Source organism: Gouania willdenowi, chromosome 5 (assembly GCF_900634775.1).
Source record: "Gouania willdenowi chromosome 5, fGouWil2.1, whole genome shotgun sequence".
NCBI classification, from domain to species: Eukaryota; Metazoa; Chordata; class Actinopteri; order Blenniiformes; family Gobiesocidae; genus Gouania; species Gouania willdenowi.
The window spans coordinates 17979937-18000591 of NC_041048.1; the positions used below are offsets into that span (position 1 = coordinate 17979937).

The 20655-nt window shown below is 38.0% G+C and overlaps 1 protein-coding gene across 2 annotated transcripts; it reads right to left on the minus strand.

The window, feature by feature from the left end:
• Nucleotides 1–1933: 1933 nt before the first annotated feature.
• Nucleotides 1934–18978, minus strand: bicd2 (bicaudal D homolog 2 (Drosophila)). Of its 2 annotated transcripts, XM_028447305.1 has the most exons (9): nucleotides 18432–18978; nucleotides 10664–10876; nucleotides 8949–9101; nucleotides 7787–8245; nucleotides 5994–6977; nucleotides 4713–4864; nucleotides 4107–4338; nucleotides 3644–3817; nucleotides 1934–3071 (listed from the first exon to the last, which is right to left on the minus strand). In XM_028447305.1, exons 1-8 carry the CDS (start codon nucleotides 18669–18671, stop codon nucleotides 3728–3730), a joined length of 2523 nt encoding a protein of 840 aa, XP_028303106.1. In that variant the 5' UTR covers nucleotides 18672–18978; the 3' UTR covers nucleotides 1934–3071; nucleotides 3644–3727. The 2 variants fall into 2 exon arrangements, with proteins under 2 accessions (XP_028303106.1, XP_028303107.1); XM_028447306.1 differs by lacking the exon at nucleotides 3644–3817 and having other exon boundaries at nucleotides 18432–18975.
• Nucleotides 18979–20655: the final 1677 nt, after the last annotated feature.

A 20655-nucleotide genomic window follows, 5' to 3' on the forward strand; every position in this document is an offset into this window, starting at 1 on the left:
AAAAAAAAAAAAAAAAAAAAAAAGACACACAATCGTCAGATATATTTGTAAAATTATCTAATTAAACGCACGATACTATTTCTAATAATGCCAATTTATTTTTACTATTATTATTATTATTATTATTATATGGTGCAACGATTATGAAAACTATTTGGAAATGAGAAGAAAAAAAAGGACCTTTGTGATGAAATTCGTTTTTAAAGCCACCAGAGGGCACCCACGTGTCGCAGAAGTACCTTCAATAGTTTAAGTAATCCTAAATATCTCAAATGCATATAATAACCATAACACCACCCACATAACTGTACATGATGTATTAATTACTGATAGAGGTAAGCTTTGGTTTATCTATTTGTACCAAGAGGTAAAATTGTGTTACATACAGGGATGCAGAGGTCCAACATTAAACAGAGGAAAACAACACAAAGAACCTCATAGTTTCTCATAAAGCATCTGGCTTTGCTCCACATCTGGGTGGATTAGACATTAGAGCATTAACAGACTCACCAATGACTTCCCCAGCCCACTTTTGACTGAGTTTGTGTTCTTTAGAGCCAGGTACCAACCAATCCACAGGAGAAAGAAGTGTAGCTGTAAAAATCAGAATTTAAGGCAATGGTCTGAAACTCTACTATGTTCTGTGTGCCAAACTAAAAAAAAAATACTTCATCAACATTCTGAGAAAGCAACATATTTTCAATCAACAAGGCCCAACGCATTTGGTACAAATATCTGCCAATAAATAGTATGTCCTCTCTCGACCCTGAAAAGGAGCAAACAGGTCAGAAAATCGATAGATACTTAATCCTCCTATTATTCTCAAATATTTCTAACACAGTATAACCTTGGGGTCAATCTGACGTCAGAAAAACATCAATGCGTGCAATATGTGTTCAGCACATTGAAAAAATATCATGATCATTTTGTGCCTAATCAATTGTACACATCAAATTAGATCAATAAATATGAAGCTATTATTGGACTTAATTTATTTATTATTTTTCCTTTTTTTGGTCTTAATTTTTTTTTCTCCCAGTCCTGTTTTTTCATCTGTTACTATTTTTGCACTACTCTACTTATTCATTTGGTTATAAAAGATCCAATAAAGCACTGCTGTGTAATTGTTTCATGAATATTTGTTGTTTATTAGCACAATGGAGCGATCGGTTATTTCTTTTTATATTGAGTTTCAAAAGAAAGAGCAAAAATCTAATCAATCAAAAAAGACAATATATATACAATTATACAATCAGAGGATCTGATCCAGACCTTGGAATAACTTTCCTATGGTGACTTTCCACAGAAAGACATAAAGGTGTCATAAAGGGTGGATATTAATTAATGCGTTCAGGTAAAAAAAAATATGTTTACCCCATTACAACACAAGAATTTGTGGTCTGCACAGATCATTACTGTATATATCATATTTGTTTTGCAGCTATTAACTGGTCTCGTCTGAAGAAACCCCTGAAGTGAACTGAAGTTTTGATAGAAAAGAGGATCAAAAATATTAAAATAAAATGATACTGGTACTTAAGTTTAAAAAAATATATCAAATGGTTACTTGTAGTATTCCAACATTTAAAATAGCTAAAATAACTGCCTATACATGAGTCCTATTTTTTGCCCGTAAGTCTTGATGGTTCTCGTCCATTTATGGTCTTGTGGCCACTAACAACGCACCTTGTTTCCACATATAGTGTTTTTTTTTTTTTTTTTTAATGTTTTTTTAAAAAGCTTTCCTGTGAAAAAAAAAACAAACTTATGTCACCTGATTCTACACTAAACTCTTGCTTTTAAACTTCCAGTGTTTTCATGCAATCCCTATTGTCTAATAAACTTAGTATAAGCTTGCTTAAATATAAACATGAGATGAAAAATGGTATGCAATCTTTTTTTTTTCCAATAAAATGAAGAAAACAGACATTAGAAATGTGGATGTTAGATTTATTTCTCAACAGCAACAATGAGAAACAGACTGACTTGAAGGTTGCTAGTGTTGTGAACCCTGAGCAGTCTGTAACCAATCAGACTCCATTCATCACAATGAGAAATGCTTCTGAACACAGCCAAATAAATACAACTGCACTTACAGTAGAGACATGGACAACATTATTAGGACCTGGAGTGTGAGCAACAACATGTCAAATATCCTCACATACTATTAATGCTTTTTTTTCCTCCCTTTTCTTTGCATTGGCTGCAAATCGCAGAAGCTCTAATGGCACAGCAGACTCAGAAGGTTGTTAAAAAAAAAGAGAAAAAAAGGTTGTAATACATTTCATTAAAACTCCTTTTCATGTATAAGTTTTAACAATACCATAAACATGAGCTTAATTTAGATATCTTTAAATAGGAAAAGCTCTAAAAACGTTTCCTCAGTCACAATAAGTGTATTTAGGTTTGTAACAGATTCTCCTCATCTGCCATCAGCCAAGCTCGTGTTTGCTCCACCTTGACAGAACTGTTAAATAACCTAAAAAATTACATTTTTCTTCAGTTACCTGAAAGAGTCTTTTAGTGTTTGGATGTCTAAGGCCAAACGGAAGACAAAGAAGGAACCAAAAACAAACTCTTCTGCGTGTCCTTTTTGATTTCCTTTCCAACACTGGTTCTGAGTTTGAAAGGCTTACATGATCTCTGACTTTGTTGCTAAAAATAAATAAGGTTAAAAAAAAAAAGCATAGGAAGACAGCATGCAGCACAGAGGCTGTATGACAGAACCAACATTTCTTAAAAACAGCCGGTGAGATGTAGGAAAAAAGTGCACGATCATGGCAACGACTAATAGAAAACACAAATCTATACTCTCATACAATATATAACATAGTGGTGCATGTTAGAGAAAGTGTGACGTGGGCAGTTGTCTGCACTCACAATGACACTGTTTTAGGATATGTTACAAATGAGTTTTGGCACACTATATCAAGGTTCTTGGCAAATATGGTCAGATGTGTTCATGTCAATGATACTGGACTAGGGAGGAGACACCAGGACCACAGGTGACTGGAAACTGTCTTGCAGACGCTGAGGAATCTTCTTTAAGGACACTTGGTAGGGTAAGTTTACTGTAAATAAAAGAACAGATCAAATGTCACATTTTAATTTCATAGCATCTGCGATTGAATGCAAAATTCAAATAGGGTGAAAAACTTAACTAAACAGAAACTGACCAACGTTTTGAATTTTGACAACTACATCAGTCGGAAAAGTTTTCAGTATCGTGTCACATTTGTACCAGGGTTGGGGTCAATTACATTTTTAATTACAATTACATCTTCAATTATCCATGTTCAATTACAGTTCAATCATGTTTACGGTGACCAACATTTTTTCCAATTACAATTAAAATGACTATTTTCTCTTGAAATTCAATTACAATTACTTTCTCAATTACTAAAGTTAAATTCAAATTAATCACAATTACTGAGCCTTTAATAAATAAGCCCAGAAAATGTAACCACCTTCTTATGTTAGCATCTCTTATGATAACGATTGAGTTCTGGGGGCGGGACAAACACGCGCAGAGTAACCAATCAAACCATGAGCAGACCTGACAACAACATCACGACAAGCATAGATCTTTTTCCCTAAATGGAGCCGGCAGAGGAAAATGGCGTGTGGTGTGGTACAGACTTACAGTTTTAAAGCCTCTATTTGTTGTGGTTTCAACGATATAGCCAAGTCTTTTAAAACAGAGCAGAGAGCAGCTGAGAAGGTGTTCTCAGTGTCGGCCGCCATGTTTGTTTTGATACTGCTTGGCGCAGGGGATATGACGTTTTTTCCTGCACAGCTCTGATTGGCTCGACCTACTCTGGATTGAGGAAGTGAGCAGAAACGGCAGTATTACCACACCCACTTTCTTACAAAAAGTAAGGAAGTGGGTGTGGCTTTGCCAGGCTAGTGATTTTATGTTTGTCCACAGTAAACAAGAATTTAATATCCTTTTAAAGCAAAGCCAATCAAAAAGATAGAGGACAAGTTACAGTTAAATTACTTACTTGAAATTAAAATGTTACAGAACTGATAGTGCTATGTTAGTAATTAATGCATACAAAAAATTAAAAATACCACATTTAATTACATTTTGTTCACAAACTTACTCTGTGCCCAGAGGAGGCGCCCTTGCCCTTTGTTTTGCCCTTGCCTCCTGTGGATGTGGCACTGTTTCGACGGGCCTGCTCGTGGTCAAACTCCAAATCCTCCAGACGCTGCGTTAACGCTAGTTTCTGCTGAATGGCCATGCGTAGCAGAGAGTTTAGAGTCTTCTTCTCATCCTCGGCCGCAGACAGCTGTCTCTGCATGTCGTCCAGCTGGGTTACATACTCATCACATCTGAGACGGGGAAAAAATGGAGACAAATAATGTATGAAAATATGTATGAAAACAAGTATTTAAACTGCCAGCAGGGGGAGACATTTCACTGTGAATCATTGCTGCAAATGTCTTCCACATTCCGCAGACAGCACTTTTCCACATGGGAGGATAAGATCCCTGCTCCCTGAATGCACAAGGGTTACATCAGACTTTTCCCACAAGGCATTGCAACATCCTCATAAATACTAATATAATTTACAAAGGGGATGCTGGAATGTGAAAAAAACCAAACAAGATATATTTGGTGATCTAGAATTTTTACGCTGCTTGGCCATTATTGCTACCATTGCCATTATATCCTGTAATGTCTTCATTGTATCAAAAATTCTTACCTTGTTGCAAACATGGCTCGAAGAGAGGAGAATGTGGCAGCATCTTCTTTCAGGGCCTTGAGTTCGTTGCGAAGCTTCATTATCGTCTCCGTCACCATTGTCTTCTCACTATCGTATTTACTCTTTAGATTGGCCAGAGCAACCTCGGCAGTCTAAAATAAATAGGACATCAGTGTTTGTTATTGTCTTGTTTTAAAGTTAGTCCAACCTTAAACAGATCAATACTTTTACTTAACAAGGAATTGAAAATTCTTGTTGTAAAACATGGAATCTGCATAACATGTTTTGGTAATAAACATTTTCTAGCTACTGTACATGGTTTGCTAACTCAGACAGTAGCTGTGTTTCCTTTTAAGATTTTTGCAAAATAAATGCGATATTTCTAAATCTAATTGCGCTTTGAACGTGCTTGCATTGAAGGTTGTTTTGGGCAGGAGCCTCGTAACTCTCGTGAAATCTCATCCTGCGAGACTTCGCTGCCGGAAGATGCAGATGTAGATGTAATGCTAAGAATTGTCTCGCTCTCCCCTTCTGTTTACAAGTACCACGCCATGTTTTCTTGGAGAGAAGTGGTCATGTGACCAAGTACGTCTCGTCCTCTGAAGTGTGAATGAGGAAACCTCCTCGTGAAAACGTAAAAAAGGTTTAGCGATATTTAAGTGTTTTTTTTTTCCAAAATTCTGGCGTTTCCATTACCAGAATGAACTCGGAAAGAAATAAAACCAAACGTGTAAAAACTGTTACTTCAATCGTTCTGAAAGTTTAAGTTTATTTATTCATTTCGAACAAAACAAATAAAAAAATGGATGAAAACGAAAACGAATAAACAAATCTCAACAGAAATCTCTATAAAATAAAAAGTCAATTTCAATATAATACATTTGGTTCATTCAACAAGGGATGATAGGAAGAAGCCTATGCTTGTCAAGTCCTACCCCCATTCTTCACCATTAACTGCCAAATCCAATGAAATAAACTAAATTCACAATACAAATAAATACTCCAATCCAGCTATTAAGAACAGAACAAAAATAAAATAAAAATGTCCAGGCATCAACATCTGTGAGATTTACATTCTCCTTCATTTCTGTACTTTTCAAAGATATATCTTTTGTAAAAAAAAAAACAAAAATGAAACTGCATTATATTTATACTTAGTTTAATTGTTTCATCAAGATCATTCCACAAAACCACCCCACAAATGAAAATACACATACTTTTTAAATTAGCCCTAGCATACTGTTGTTTCAAGTTCATTTTCCCACACAATACAAGTCTCACCTGTTTGTTGGCCTTGAGCACAGCTCTCAGAGTGGCAATCTGCTCCCTTTTAGTGCTCAACAGTGACTTGAGTTTGAGAATCTCTTCCATGCAGGCTTCTTTGTCTTTGTCCGCCACTGAGCTCAGCTCCAGATTAGCGAGCCTCTGACGGGACAGCTCGGTGGTGCGGTCCACAGCCTGCTGCAGATGGCGGATCTGGTCCCTGATGATGGCCACGAGGTTGTAGATGTTCATGGGCTCTGGGCGGAGCTCTGTGGCCTGAGCAGCTGTGACAGCGGCGCTGCTGGAGTCCGACGTTTCAGCCATTAAGCCATTAGTGAGGAGCACGGACTGAGTCTCCTTCAGTCCCTTTCTCATACTGGCTTTGCCTTCTTTGTAGTAGTCGAGCATGACTCGGTTTGGGGTCTCATTGTTACACATGCACACGTGGTTGTAAAGGGTTGCCAGCTCTTCACTGAAAGCTATGAGCTCATCCTGGGCAACATTCAGGCTGCCGAGTGATTCCCCTGCTGCCTCGCTGGCCACACGGAGCTCCTTCTCCAGACGAGCAAGCTCTACTTTATCCGTCTGGCTGATCTTCTCTAAGGACGACAACTTTAACCTCAAATCTTGCACTTCGCTCTGCAGCCGCATTCGCTCGTCTTCATACTGGGTCCGACACTCCTCATATTTTGCCCTCAGCATCTTCAGCTCTTGTCGTAGTTCGCCAGCTTCTGACACTGCCACAGTGTATTTACACTGCAGGATCTCAGGTCCGTTAATGTCCAGCTCGTAGTAGTCTCCTTCGTCATGGCTGTCTCGCTCTTTTTCACTGTCCAGCGCAGATTGGCGTTCTTTGCTCGCATGAAGTTTTCTCATCGCACTGAGATTTTCCGTTAGCCTGTTGACAGTTTCCTTTTGCTCTGATACGGTGCCGTATGCTTGTTCCAGATGCTTCTGGTTCTCCTGCAGAGAGTTAATCAGGGCCACTTTCTCTCTCTCAACCTATCAGACAAAAAGAGACTCTATTGGTCAGTTTGTCAACAATGTCTAGTTTTCTAAATATAAAGTTAAGAAGTTGAGATTGAAAAGTAAGCATGCGCCATAGATGTCATACGAGGGCTGGGGTCAATTACATTTTTCAATTACTATTACGTCTTCAATTATCCATGTTCAATTACAACACAATTATGAAAACGGTGACCGGCCTTTTTTCCAATTACAATCATCATTTCCCCCTAAAGTTCAATTACATTCTCCATTACTAATGTTCTAATTCAATTAATCACAATTACCGAACCTGAAATTAAAAAAAGTCATAAAACATGTCCTTGTACTAGCTTTCTGTTAGCATCTCTTATGATAACGGGTCAGTTTGACCCATGTCTAACATCAGCTTTAAACTATGCTAGAAAATATTACCTGGCATCTAATTTCTTGATTAACTAACTTCCTTATCAATGAAAATATTGGTATTAACATTTTTGGTGTGGGGGCGTCTGAGCCTTTTTCCTGTCAAAAATGGTAAAACAGGTAGTGGAAAAACTTGATCTGAAACATATTTATTAATAATTGTTAACTACATATGTGTAAGCCACAGAACTGTAACATGGTTCCCCAGGTTTGCGTTTAATTAAATTGTAATTTACAGTTTTTTATACAATTTCCATGACAATTACAATGTCAATTATCTGAACCCAATTACAATTGTATTATTTACACCAGCAATAGATTTTTTCAATTACAATAACACTTATAAATATGTAAAAATTGTAATTAACTACCAATTACACAATTACTGTGTCATACCATACCTGCGTTAGCTGCTGTTTAAGTTTCTGAATCTCTGAAATGTTCAGCTCACTCAGGAGATCATCCACCAGGCTGGGAGCTGGATTAAAACTCTCACCCCTCTTGCTTATTCTGTTATCTTCACCGCCTTCCATTGCTTTCATCAAACCATTTTCAAAGCCTTTGATTAGATCATCGTTGTCAGGTTCGATGATGGCAGATGAATCATCGTGGAGTTTAGGATTATCCATGGAGATATTAAAGGTGCTGTTGTAGACTGAGCCGCCAATTGTCATGTAGTGGGAGAGCTCTTTGCGCAGCGTGGCTTTCTGCTCACGCTCCGTCTTAATGGTCTCCAACGCCTCCGTCAGCTGTCGCTCAGCAATTTCCCTCAGACGCATGGCTTCCTCCATCTGACTTTGGAGACACTGGGAGTCCTCCTCTAGACGGCGGATCTCATGCTTTAGACCTTCAAATTCAATCTGGAGTGATGATTAAAAAGGTTAGTGGGACAAGTCAAGTCTAAGGCGCTCACTTAAAGTTTTCTAACTAGGTAAAATATCTCAAAAAGTATCAAAGCGATGCTGTTAGGTTCTTTCAGACAGTGAAAGACAAAAAACTCATAGGGGTGGAGAAAAAAAACGCTTTTTTATTATTGACGATTAAGAATCGATTCTTAAATTTTCAAAGATTGATTATTTACATTCTCCAAATTCTAATACGAACCAGTCGAGTTGTCCTAATTGGAATATATCGATTACATTACACAATATTGAAGGTGCTGTGAGGTGAGAAGTCTAATTCAGCAGCTGACTGATGTTAAATGGAAGATCAATAATCATCAATTAAAAATCCAATCGATAATAATTAATAATTATAGACTTCTATTAATGCACTATTCAGAATCAAATCCAACTGGGAAATTGGGCTGATTAACCACCCCTTAAAACAATGAGCATGTGAACAAAAGACATAAAATAGTATCTGCCATTAAAGTGCAGTATGTAGAATCATTAGACTTGTATAGAAAAAACCCCTCCTCTCTGTGTTTCAAAACCTATCATAGGTCATTATGGATTTTTGACCAAATGAAGCAAAAAAAAAAAAATGTACATACTGCAGCTTTAAATCGATAAAAGAAAAATATTTTGTGCTATGTGTTTTCAGAGGCTGTGTTCAATGCACCTGGTTCTGTCGTAGCACTGACACTTGTTTCTGAAGAGAGATGTTCTCCTCCTCCAGCTCACTGTAGTCCTGCAACAGTCGAGCCTCTCTAACCTTGTACTCTCTGATGTCATCACGCAGCTGACTGCGCTGCAGCTCAGCTACCTCTGAGCTCTGAAGAAAGGAAAACGAACAGAAACAAAATCACTCTTCAGAGAAACGAACATGAGGGATAAACTTGAAATAAGTTGAATTTGTTGTACAAACTAATTCCAAGATAATACATTTTATAATGTTACAAAGTACAAATGTTAGCATGCAGACAGTTGCATCTTTTGAATGAATGTGGTAAACATGAGTGAACTGAAAACCAGCCAATCAGCATGTTTCAATGTGCATGGGGCCAAGACCTTGGCAGGTGATTGTTGTGACGGGAGGAGAAATGTTTCTATTTACAAATTCATGCTACAGACAGCATTAGAGACCATTACATCCATATATCTATAAAACAGACAGAGCTGAGACTTTCAAGACGGCTGCTGCTTGATTCAAGGGTGTACAGCATCGGATTTGTTTGGACACCCCATGCCCCACAGGAGCAGACAATTTTAAAAACTGATGTTGACAGTCATGGTAACTCAGGACAAGTTAAAACAGCTCAATGTTGACAGGTAGTCATGGCTGCTGCTTGGTTCAAGGTTGTGCAACGTCAGATTTGTTTGTTTTAAGAACTGATGTTGACAGGTAGTCGTGGTAACTTAGGATAAGTTAGAACAGCTCAATGAGCTATGTCTTCAGCGTATGGTAGGACATTGGTCAGTGGCTGGGTATCTGCTACTTATTTAATGACAATTACTCAAGGCTGCAATATAGGTATCGTATCGGACGTGAAAAAGTTACAAGGTCAATTTAAAGAGGATTTAACTTTTATTCTGAATTAAAGACGAAATAAAGCTCCCATGTAAACCATGCATGAAAAAGCTACTTTAACCTCCCACTTTTCTATAGCAAGACACACTTCCTACTGGCCCGAATTCCGATCATGTGATCGGCTCGGGACATCCTTAATTGTCAGAATATTCTGTGGGTCTTGAAAGATCAGTGAAAATCATCTAAAACGCCTGGTAATATGGGGTTGGCTGCTCTGAAAATGGCTGGCAGTGAATGAGTTAAGAATAACGACGAATCTGAGCATTAACACAGGAAAGAACAAAGGGTTTTTTGTCATTGTTTGTTGTGTTTGGGGGAATGTTTTTTCTGAGTTTTTAGTCATTTTGTGTATTTTTGGAGTCATTCTGTGTATTTATCTGTCATTTTGAAAATTTCTGCTGGCTGTTTGTGTAAATTATGAGTCATGTGTTTTGTTATTCCTTGTGTGTTATATTTGCATTTTGTTTATTGTCAATCTGTGCCTTTTTTCATCTTTTCAGTATTTTTGTCATTTTGTTTAGTTGTTGTTGTTTTGTGAGTTTAGGTGGTTGTTTTGTGTGTCTTATCAGTCTTTTTTTGTATTTTGTAATCTTTTTTGTGTTTTTGTTGACATTCTGTGCATTTTGCTATTGTTGGGCTTAATATTACTTCCAATTTATTGAATTACAATTTTTGGTGGTTTTGTCTTGGGGGCCACACAGAATTAGATCGAAAGCCGCATGTGGCCCACGGGCTTCCAATTGTCTATGTCGGGCTTTGACGTTTCTCAGCTGACTCCATGTTAAGAAAAGTGACTAAATAGTTACCTCTCTCATCTCCAGAGCAATGGATGACAAGCGGTCATTTTCAGCTTGTGCACTGGAGAACGAAGCTTTGGCCTGTCTGAGTTCATTCTGTAACTCGAGGACCTTTTGCTGGTAGAGAGCCTCCTTACTGGCCGACTCCAGAATCAATGACTCTTCCCTGCTCTCCCCGTCTGCAGCCACCTTCCTATGGGTCGAGTGGGCTTGTCCAAAAGCCTGCAAACGAGAAGAAAAACAATACAAGACATTTTGACGTTTTGAAATAATATCAATATAATTTTAGGACTAATGCACGTACACAGCAAAAATGACAAACACACACTATGGGTGAGGAAAATGGGCCTAAACCAAGACACAGCCGTTAGTATCATAAGACCAATAATTCCCATGATTCAGTAAATAGGTTACACAATTAGAATTGCAATGTGGACTGAAGTCACCTCAAGTGTCATGATGAGAGTCAGTCATCAGCACCCAGGAACTTTTAAGACGGAAATCCTCATTTTGGCTTAAAAAAATAAGAAACAAACAAATATTTGTCCTTGTAAAAACTATGCAGAAAAACCACCAATAAAAACCTGTTTGTAGAGCTTTGAAAGAGGGTGGCTTCAGTCTGAGCGCGTGTGCTTATGGTGTGCTGCAGGAAACCTTTATAGGCTCAGTGAACATGTGAGAGCTCTAAAGGTGCTTTCACACCGAACGTGACTGAAGTGACTCATTTACATTAAAATCAATGTAAATGACACAACCTCAAGTTATCTCTCCTAATGCAACGTGACGTGTCATTTGAGCGACGAGGTCTAGCGTGAATGAACCTCAAAGTTGAAAAATCTGAACTTTTTAAGTGAATCCCTCGTCCCTCACTGTCTGTAGAGCGGAGGCTGCAGGCCCTCCCTGCTCCCTCCCGCTACAGGGCAAACGGCTGCATCGGAGGTCTATACAACTTCCTCAATTTATCGGGGCAAAATTAAAGCAGTTAACTTCTTGAAAACCACAGTAACTACTGATCATAACACATTCTGAGTGAACTCAACCTTTAATATCTCCGTAAGTTGATCATTTAAACCGTAAAAGCGGAGCAAGAAGGAAAAGACAGTCGCGTTCGGTGTGAACGCACCTTAAGAAAACCAACAGTAAGAAAAAAAAACTGTACTGAATTATTAAAAGGGGAGTGGAGAGGATGCATTTAACATGCAGAGATTTCATAGCAGAAGTGACTTTGGAGGAAGTTACTTTGATGACGTTCAAAAAGGCTCGAAGGAAGTGCCTTCTGTTCTGAAAGGACAGTAAATTCCCAACTTCTCTGATTGTGTAAATGTAATTTAGCCATTTCTGACTAATACATCTTCCCATTTTTGTTGTAGCTTTGTTCAAATCTAAGTAGGAAAAGGGAGGATGATTAATGCCAGAATGATATTCAGGTTTCTCATTCAGAGCCGAAGCTGTTTCTTCAGACTTTTGTTAAAATTGTTAAAAAAAATTATTTTTGTAAAAAATCTGCATCAAAAAACTTGGATTTAAACAAATCCAAGTTTAAATGGAGGCGGTAAGTATATGATATGCAGCTATAAGACTGCAAATATTCAATATTAATTGGTAATTATCAATGTGAGAATTTAAACACTTACACTCTAGAAAGTATTCATTCCTTAGGATTTAAGATACATTTTATACAAAATTGTAAGTATGTTACAATGCAATTTAAAAACATATAATAAATTGAAGGGAGGGTTAAGACATAATCACATGTCCATACAAAAATTAGCAGCCGATATAAATTGATTCAAATAAAAGCTGAAACATAGGACTATCAGTTACTGGCTTTTTATTCAATGTCCAGCTTGTTCATACTGTGGAAATTCTGACTTTAATTATAATGTAACATCAGCCTGATGGCAGAAGGTTAAACTTGGTCCGTGCGGCAGGGTGTGTCTTAACTGAGCACTTGTTCTTGACTTTTATTCATCCGTGACCCCAAACACTCTGCTGGCAGGAGATTCCACTCCTTGGAGGGCCATGAATGCCAGACAGGTCAAAGGTTAGAGGACAGACTTAGAGCATGCTCACACCCCTGAATCCTGGCTCATTTTTTCTGCTATAGGATCAATGCTTTTTGGTCTAATGTGAACACACAACCACAACTCTACTCTGTCTGGATGAAAATTGTAGAATTCAGCTTGTTTCACACCTCTCATGTAGAGCTGACCAGCAGACCGGAACACTCCAAATGAACAACTTCTTAAATAAGAGAACTCAGAGCGCACAAACCTGCCAAACATTCATTCAATTTTATTAGTATAAAGAACAAACTTGTCAGCAAATCCAAATACAGGTTGTCATTTTTGCCAATTTTCAATTGCCAAATACAGGTCCTGCCCAGTTATTATCATCCGAAGGCCAGAAGGACCCAATTGTAATTGCTTTTATTATTAGGGTCCAAAGGCCATTCTGGCCGTAGGAACCTATTGTTCTTGCATTTCTTGGGTATAAATGCCCAAAGTCTCACCAAAATTTGCAGGCACCTCAGGCCTGCTAAACAATTACATATTTTGGGGCAATGAAAAAATGCGATGGAACTGCACCACCGGCAGGTTTGCCCAATTCTTATACAAGATTTGCCACATGTATTCTTGACCCCAAGATGAGCAAAAAGTTACAAATGACCCACACCCAAGACCAAACAGGAAGTCAGCCATATTGATTCAAAGGTCAAAAATGGAAAAAAAGCATTTGCGCGAACTAATCTGAGGGGCTTCATCCGCTTCCCTTCAAACTCGGCCAGAACACTCAATCATCGAAATAATTTGCGTATCTCTTGACAGTTTGGTTGTGGCACCGCCGCAAAGTGACATGACTGTCCAGCCCTAAACAAGACTCAATGTGAAAATTACCTATCAAGCTTTGCGTTCTCGAATGGCACCATTAAGCACGCCATACTAAAAAAACCGCTATAACAGTCATATACAAACTTCAAACTGCCTCATATTTGACACACATGATGGTTGTCTATCCCTAAGCAAGACTCAACTTGCGTTCTCGGATGACGCCGCTTTTAGTGGCGTCTGACTAACAGCTCTAGCGGAAAGACGATACGTCGCGTTGACTTCAAAATAGTGTTGGATGAATCTTAGAAGATGGGAGCAGGTCGCTGATGAAGAAAAAACATCCTGTGATCAGTGGGAGGGGCCTATAATGTGAGTGGAAAATCCTTTGCCACCACATTCTAAATGCTGTATCTTGGCTATTTTCGCATGAATTTGCATCAAGTTCTCTGAGAATGATTTTTAACTGTTTTTTCTTTTATACTGAGTTTTTAACTAATACTACTGTGTAAACAAGCCTTCAAACTGGTTTTACTGGTTAATGCTAATGCTAAGTAAATGCTATTGCTAGGTTAAACTTAATGCTAGTTTAATGCTATTGCTAGGCTAATGTTAATGCCAGGTTAATGCTAATGTTAACCCAATGCTATTGCGAGGTAAATGCTAATTCTAGGCTAATGCTAATGTTAGACCAATGCTATTGCCCGGCTAATACTAATGCTATGTTGAGGCTAATATTAGTGCTAGGTTAATGCTAATACCAGGTTATTGCTAATGCTAGGTTAATGCTAGCGTTAGCCCAATGCTGATGCTAGGTTAAAGTTAATGCTAGGCTAATGCTAAATTAATGTTAATGCTAGGTTTATGCTAATGCTAAGCTATTGCTAGCTAATGTAAGGGCTAATTATATTCCTAAGTTAATGCTGTTCCACCAATTTGCACCAAACTCGATCAGACCGAACCCCAATCCCCAACAATGGGATACGTGACCTTGGGTTACCGACCCCGGCCAGTCCTTTGGACGCTACAATGCCGCTCGCGGCTATAACTATTATTATTGTTTCTGGTTTGTCTTTTGTTCTTTGCACTACCAAGTTGAATTCCTTGTACTGTTTTAAAACTGTATTTAGCTGTACTTTCCGATTCTGATTTTGATTCACAATACCAGCTGAGTCATCTCCAAATATGAAACTCCTTTTGACATTGTCTAGCACTGGAGTTGTCACGATACCAAAATGGGTAACCACGATACTATACCAGACAAAGTATCACGGTTCCAGGTAATATCGCGATACTGAAGCCTCTTTTTAATTATTATTATGAACTGCAATGTATTTGTACAAGTTAGAAATACTTATGAATTACTTATAGTGTTGTTTGGTGTATGATAAGAGTACATGAACAAAAACATATAAGCAATAAACAAACTAATAAATGAAGTTAGAATTTATATGGTTGAAATTAATCATTCAGTTTCCTTTGCACATCACTTTATGTTTAACTAATATCAATAATCAACTTAGGATAACAAATACACTGTCTTTTTTAAAAAGATATCTATTGAACAATAATGCTTCTTCTCCAACATAATAAACCATAGTGGATAAAATACAATAAACAGGAGCTGATTCCCTGAGAAAACCATATTTGTATGCATTTTCTGGGTGACGTCACTGGTGTTTTATGAGATTGGACTCGCCGCTCGGGCCCGGTACTTCCGCCATGGTGAGTGTGTTGTCTCGTGTTTGTGACTGTAAGCTGTGCACGCGTCCAGGCGAGACAGAACTTTAGCTTGTTTGTTTTGAAGCGAGGTTCTGTCTAAGCAGAGCTGTCTTCAGTTCCTTCATGCTGGTGTAGTAAACACGAACAGCTAATCAGCTAACAGACGGGCGGACCCAGTGTGCGGAAACAGCTTATCATATCTCCAGACGTCACCAGTAACAGGCAAACAGCCAATCATTCAGCAGCTGTGGAGTTTGGTTGCCATGTTGGATTTTTTTCAAGTGAGGAGCGTGCAGTGAGCTTAGACTGTGCAGTGAGAAGCCGGAAGGAGAGTAGAGGCAACCGCTATGTAGCGGAAACTGGCACCGGTAGTATCGTAATCCACGGTAGTACCGTTGTGTAGAATTTCTAGTATAGTAGGGATCGTTTCAATTTGGCACCGCGGGGTACCGTGAATATTGTGCAACTAGATCTAGCACCTCACCAAATTTGATTTAAATCCTTTCAGAACTTTTTGAGATATCCTGCTAACAAACCTCCACATTAACTGACAAACGCCGGTGCAAACATGACCTCCATGGCAGAAGTAACTACCCAGTCCCGTAAAACAAAACCTTATTACAGAGAAAGCAACAAAGGAAATAATTACATCTTGCATGGAAAACTCCCAGAGCGTTGGAAAAAAGTAAAAGCCGAAAAGAAAATACAGAAATGATGGAAATCCTGAACCCCAAAAACAAGACAACAATCACAATTGGAAAAGGTGTAACTGTAGAGATTGAGTTTAAGGCCCTAAACCAGATTTGAGGACCGTGACAATGCTGGCCCTGAAACAGACAGAGGTGAGGAACCCTTGTTGCTGCCCAACATGCTGAGTGATCAGCTGTTTGCTCGAAAAATCTTTCTACAGTTCTTTTGTAGCTGCTCCAGAGCAGCTGCCATGCTACTACTACTGCTCTAATATTTGATGACATTGTCCACAGCTGAATGATAGCACAGCAGAAAATTAGTTGGCAAGTGAATCGTTTGCAGTGGTCTAAGGAAGTAGCCTCTGTGCCCTCGAAACACAAATGTTTTGAATCTTGGAATAGTTAATCATTCTGCACATTATTGTCCGAGCAGACAACCTGATTTCAAATAGGAAAACCATCAAAAACAATATGTTAAGTGGTTGATATATCTATTATAATGCTTGCCCTTCATAAGACATTCACAACAACCTCTTTTGAAAATGACTAAAAGAAATAGGTTTATAGAGACAAAATAACAACAATTTTCCACAGGAAATAGTGAATAAAATCAGAGGATGTGTAAGAAACAGAACAGTTTTCTTTTTCTCAAGATAAATGGAGGAACGCAACATATTTTTTTCTCATCATCAGCACAGACACAACTTCCTGTTAGCTTTAGCCATAAAGGACATGTTAAGCACATCAGAACACAAATCATCCATCTGTTTTAGCTGCTGCAGGCGTGGTAACCTTACATACCAGCAGCAAGTAAAGGCAAGTGACCAGGAGCATTGCCAACTTTCACACAATAATCCTACTTAAGTCATTATCATGGGGTGATTTTTTTTTTTTTTTTAACAAAACCATTTAGATTGTCACTATAAGCCCATATGACTGTAATTGTAATTCTTTTTTATTTCCTTGAATGTGGTTAACGTTCTTTAATTAATATGCAGTCATAATGGACAATTACATTACTTCGCTTTTAATCTCTTTCTTTTTTTCTTTGTTATAAAATTCATCTGATATTTGGCATTGAGAGAAAAATCTGGATATATACTGTAGTTCCGGATACTCTCAGTCTGTTATTGTAATAACTTCCATCCTCCACTAAACATAACCAGCCCAAGCGGTAAGGGTGGGAAAAAAAATCGATTTTACAATTTATTGATTTTAGAAAGAGTATCTGCTTCCCAGTATAATTTTTTTTTTATAAATTGTATTTTTCACATTTGCGTGGGGGACCACTGGGTGGCAGTAATGCACCAACAAATGAGTGCAAACACGAGGAAGACTTGCACGAGGAAAATTTGCTGATGCAAAATGCCACAGGCTCATTTATAGAGAGGTTGAACGGCGCGTCATCGACACGGAAGTCGCCATTTTGGAGACAGCACACAAACGACCAAATCCCGAATTTTGATAGGAAATTGTGAACTATTGCCATGCTTTTGGCTGTACTAATTGGTCAGACCAGGAAAAACATATGGAGTTTTATAGACTGCCAAAAATTATAACAGATCAGGGAAGAACAATGTCTGCATTTTATAGTCAGTAGTTCTACATCAGGAAAGCAGTGACATGAGACTAGCTCACTGTTGTTGCACCAGTTGTTATTGATGTATAAGCAAACACCGTCGCCCTCATCTCCCGTCTTGAATTTAAATCCAGCTTAAAGTAGTCCAGTTTGTTCTCCAGGGAGCGGACATCAGAACACAGGATGGAAGTAAGCGTCGTTCTCTGAGGACTAGCTTTTAGCTTGGTTGCATCCCCGCTCCTGCTTCTGATCACACCGCTTACGTCTCCTCTACTGGCGGACACCGCTGGTATGAGGCTCCGCTACTCCAGCGGCCTACTGTTATAACTTTTGGCAATCTATAAAACGCCACGTTTTTTCACAGTCTGACCGATTAGTACAGCCAAAATCAAAGCAATAGTTCACAATTTCCTCTTAAAATTTGGGATTTGCTTGTTTGTGTGCTGTTTGAAAAATGGCTGCTTATCTCCAAAATGGCGACTTCCGGGTTGATGATGCGCCGTGAAAACCCTCTATTAACAGCTTTTGGCTTTTTCCCCCTATGAGGACAGCATGTGTTGCTTTTTTAGGGAAAGTTCTAGCTTAGGACGCACTCAGAAATCCATCTGACTGAGCTTTTCATGCTGTTCTGAGTAAGCAGAGACTCCTAAAGTATTTTAATACAAAATGAGCCATAATATATATTTCCCCCTCTCTCTTTATAGTGTGGTACCCCCATTTGAGAACCACTGAGTTAGATAAATTGAATTTTTTTAATTTTATTTATTATTAACTAGTAGGGCTGACGAGCTACTATTCACTAATAATTAGCACACATCTTGAAATCGAAATTTAATAATACATATTGACATGTCCCCATATAGGCACGCGTACCCCCGTTGGAAAACTTAGTAATACAGTGTGTTTATCCACCGCACTGTGACTGTATGTGTATAATGTGTCCAGGGCGGTTGTTGTACCTCCTTCAGCTGGTCCAGCTCATGTCTGACCGTCTCGTACTCGCTCTCCAGCTCGTCAAAGCGTTGTTTGAGCTGCTGCTTCTCCTCCAGCACCGCCAGTCCGTACTCCGCCGCCTGGATCTTCTCATGGCTCGTTTCACGGAGCTCCCGGGTCAGACGCTCCACTTCGGCTAGGAGCCACTGCGGCCCAGCCTCTGTCACCAGCTGGGCTTCGGGGTATTCTCGCTCCTCCTTAGACATCTTCGTCGGCTGTAACGGGACCCAGCCCTGGCCAAGCAAGGAAAACCACCACCACCAGTAAGTACCACTATTCACTGCCGTCTTTGTTTGCGCCGCATTGTTAATGCTCCAATGTCTTCCATGGCTCTCCGCCGAAGACGTTGGTCCAGGTTTGATTAACCGGCACTTTTATCATTCTGTGTGACTTCTTCCAGTATCTTCATACGACAAAAAGAGCAAACTTCTGAGATCATCGATTGGAAAAAGCGACCCTTCATGACACTTCAAATTCAGCCCCCGTGTAGGGAAATGTAGTTGTAAATCAAATACAAGTGCAATACGCAGTGCGCTCATTTTGCGCTGTTTATACTTCAAGTACCACAATGCATTGCGAGAGTTTGGATCGGACCCCATGGTTTTTTAAATCAGTCGAAGCAACGCTGCCATCTAGAGCATTTAACTAGAAACTACAACCATCTTTACATGACGGTAGTGTTCATAATCCTCATTATAACTCGCCGTCACTCGAGGCGTTTCCTACTTATAACCAGAGGTGGCAAAATATGAAGGTAGATTTGTATTGTATTATTCAATGAAAAAAAAGAGAAAAGAAATCCTTTCAATAAAAAGTTTACTTAAATATTTTCAAAAAAGTGTTCACATGCAAAAAAAAAATTCAGACCCAAATAATTGCATTTGAACACTTTTTTGAAAATATGTATTTTGATTAATTATTTTTTAATTAAATAACAAAGACAGAAATCTGCCTCCACAGTGAAAGTACTAGTCTTGATAAGTACTCGAGTAAAACTTTAATAAGTTAAAAAAAAAAAAAAACTCTGGTAAAAGTGTTGAAGGTGCTCCCTTACTTAAGTAAGGCACTAAAACGTGGAAAAAGGGCACAAATGAAAATAATAACATTTTGTAATTGAAAGGACATAACACAGTGATCCCATTTGGGGTCGCCTGAAATGTCTAAAAGTTGATTTAAAAAAAAAAAAAAAAAAAAAAATATATATATATATATAAAACAAAAAAGATTAAAAATACATTTTAAAATAATTGCTCTTTTTTCAAATTAAAACACAACCCACCCACAGGTGGCAAAAATGGTACAAAAGTGGCAAAAACGTGGCAAGAAGTTAAATCTGGAAAAAACAAATAAGTGTCATCATTTTTGGGAAAAGGAGCAAAAATAGGACAAAGGAAGTTGTAAAATGGCCAAAGAGAAAGGTAAAAAGGGGGTTAAAAAGTTCCCCCCTTTAGTTTTCTGGGCTAATCATTATTAAAATTAAGACATAAAGAGCCACGTGTTGAGTATCACTTACTTAATAACAGAGTTATCATGGTTTTAGTAAATTAATTTAATAAACTAAATTGTGAGTCAACCATTTCCCTACCCTTGCAGCACTTAATATTAATCATGTTTTAGTTTTTTTACACTTACATTTATCCCAATATACAAAATATGAAAGATGATAAAATATTAGCTTTGTTTTTTGTTTGATTTGTATTCAATACACTTTGATAAGAATTTCTGCATATTGTTAATTGCGAAATTGTGAAAAATCATAATATAACTTTGATGTGCTGCCTCAACTTCATACAAAGACATAATATAACAGTGAATTTTATACTATCAATACATTATTATTGATTTGTTTAGACAGAAATGTACTATTGAAATGTATTTATTATGTATACAGTACTTTATATACTATATTTACTTCATATACTATTAGATATATTTATGATTTTTGTTATTGTACTGACACATCCAGGAACATTGCTAGGGTTGTAGTTGTAGGAGGAGTGTGTTGAAGTTTAAGCTGACATTTTTTTTCTTATCTCATCAATTAAGAAAAATAGGAAAAATATTTCTTATGAAAACAGAAAAACAGGGCCAATTTTTATCTCCTCAATTCAGAAAAAAATAAAATAAAAAAAATTCTTCTGTGAATGCTTACATATTATGTTTGACCTTGTTAGCAGTTCAAATAATACT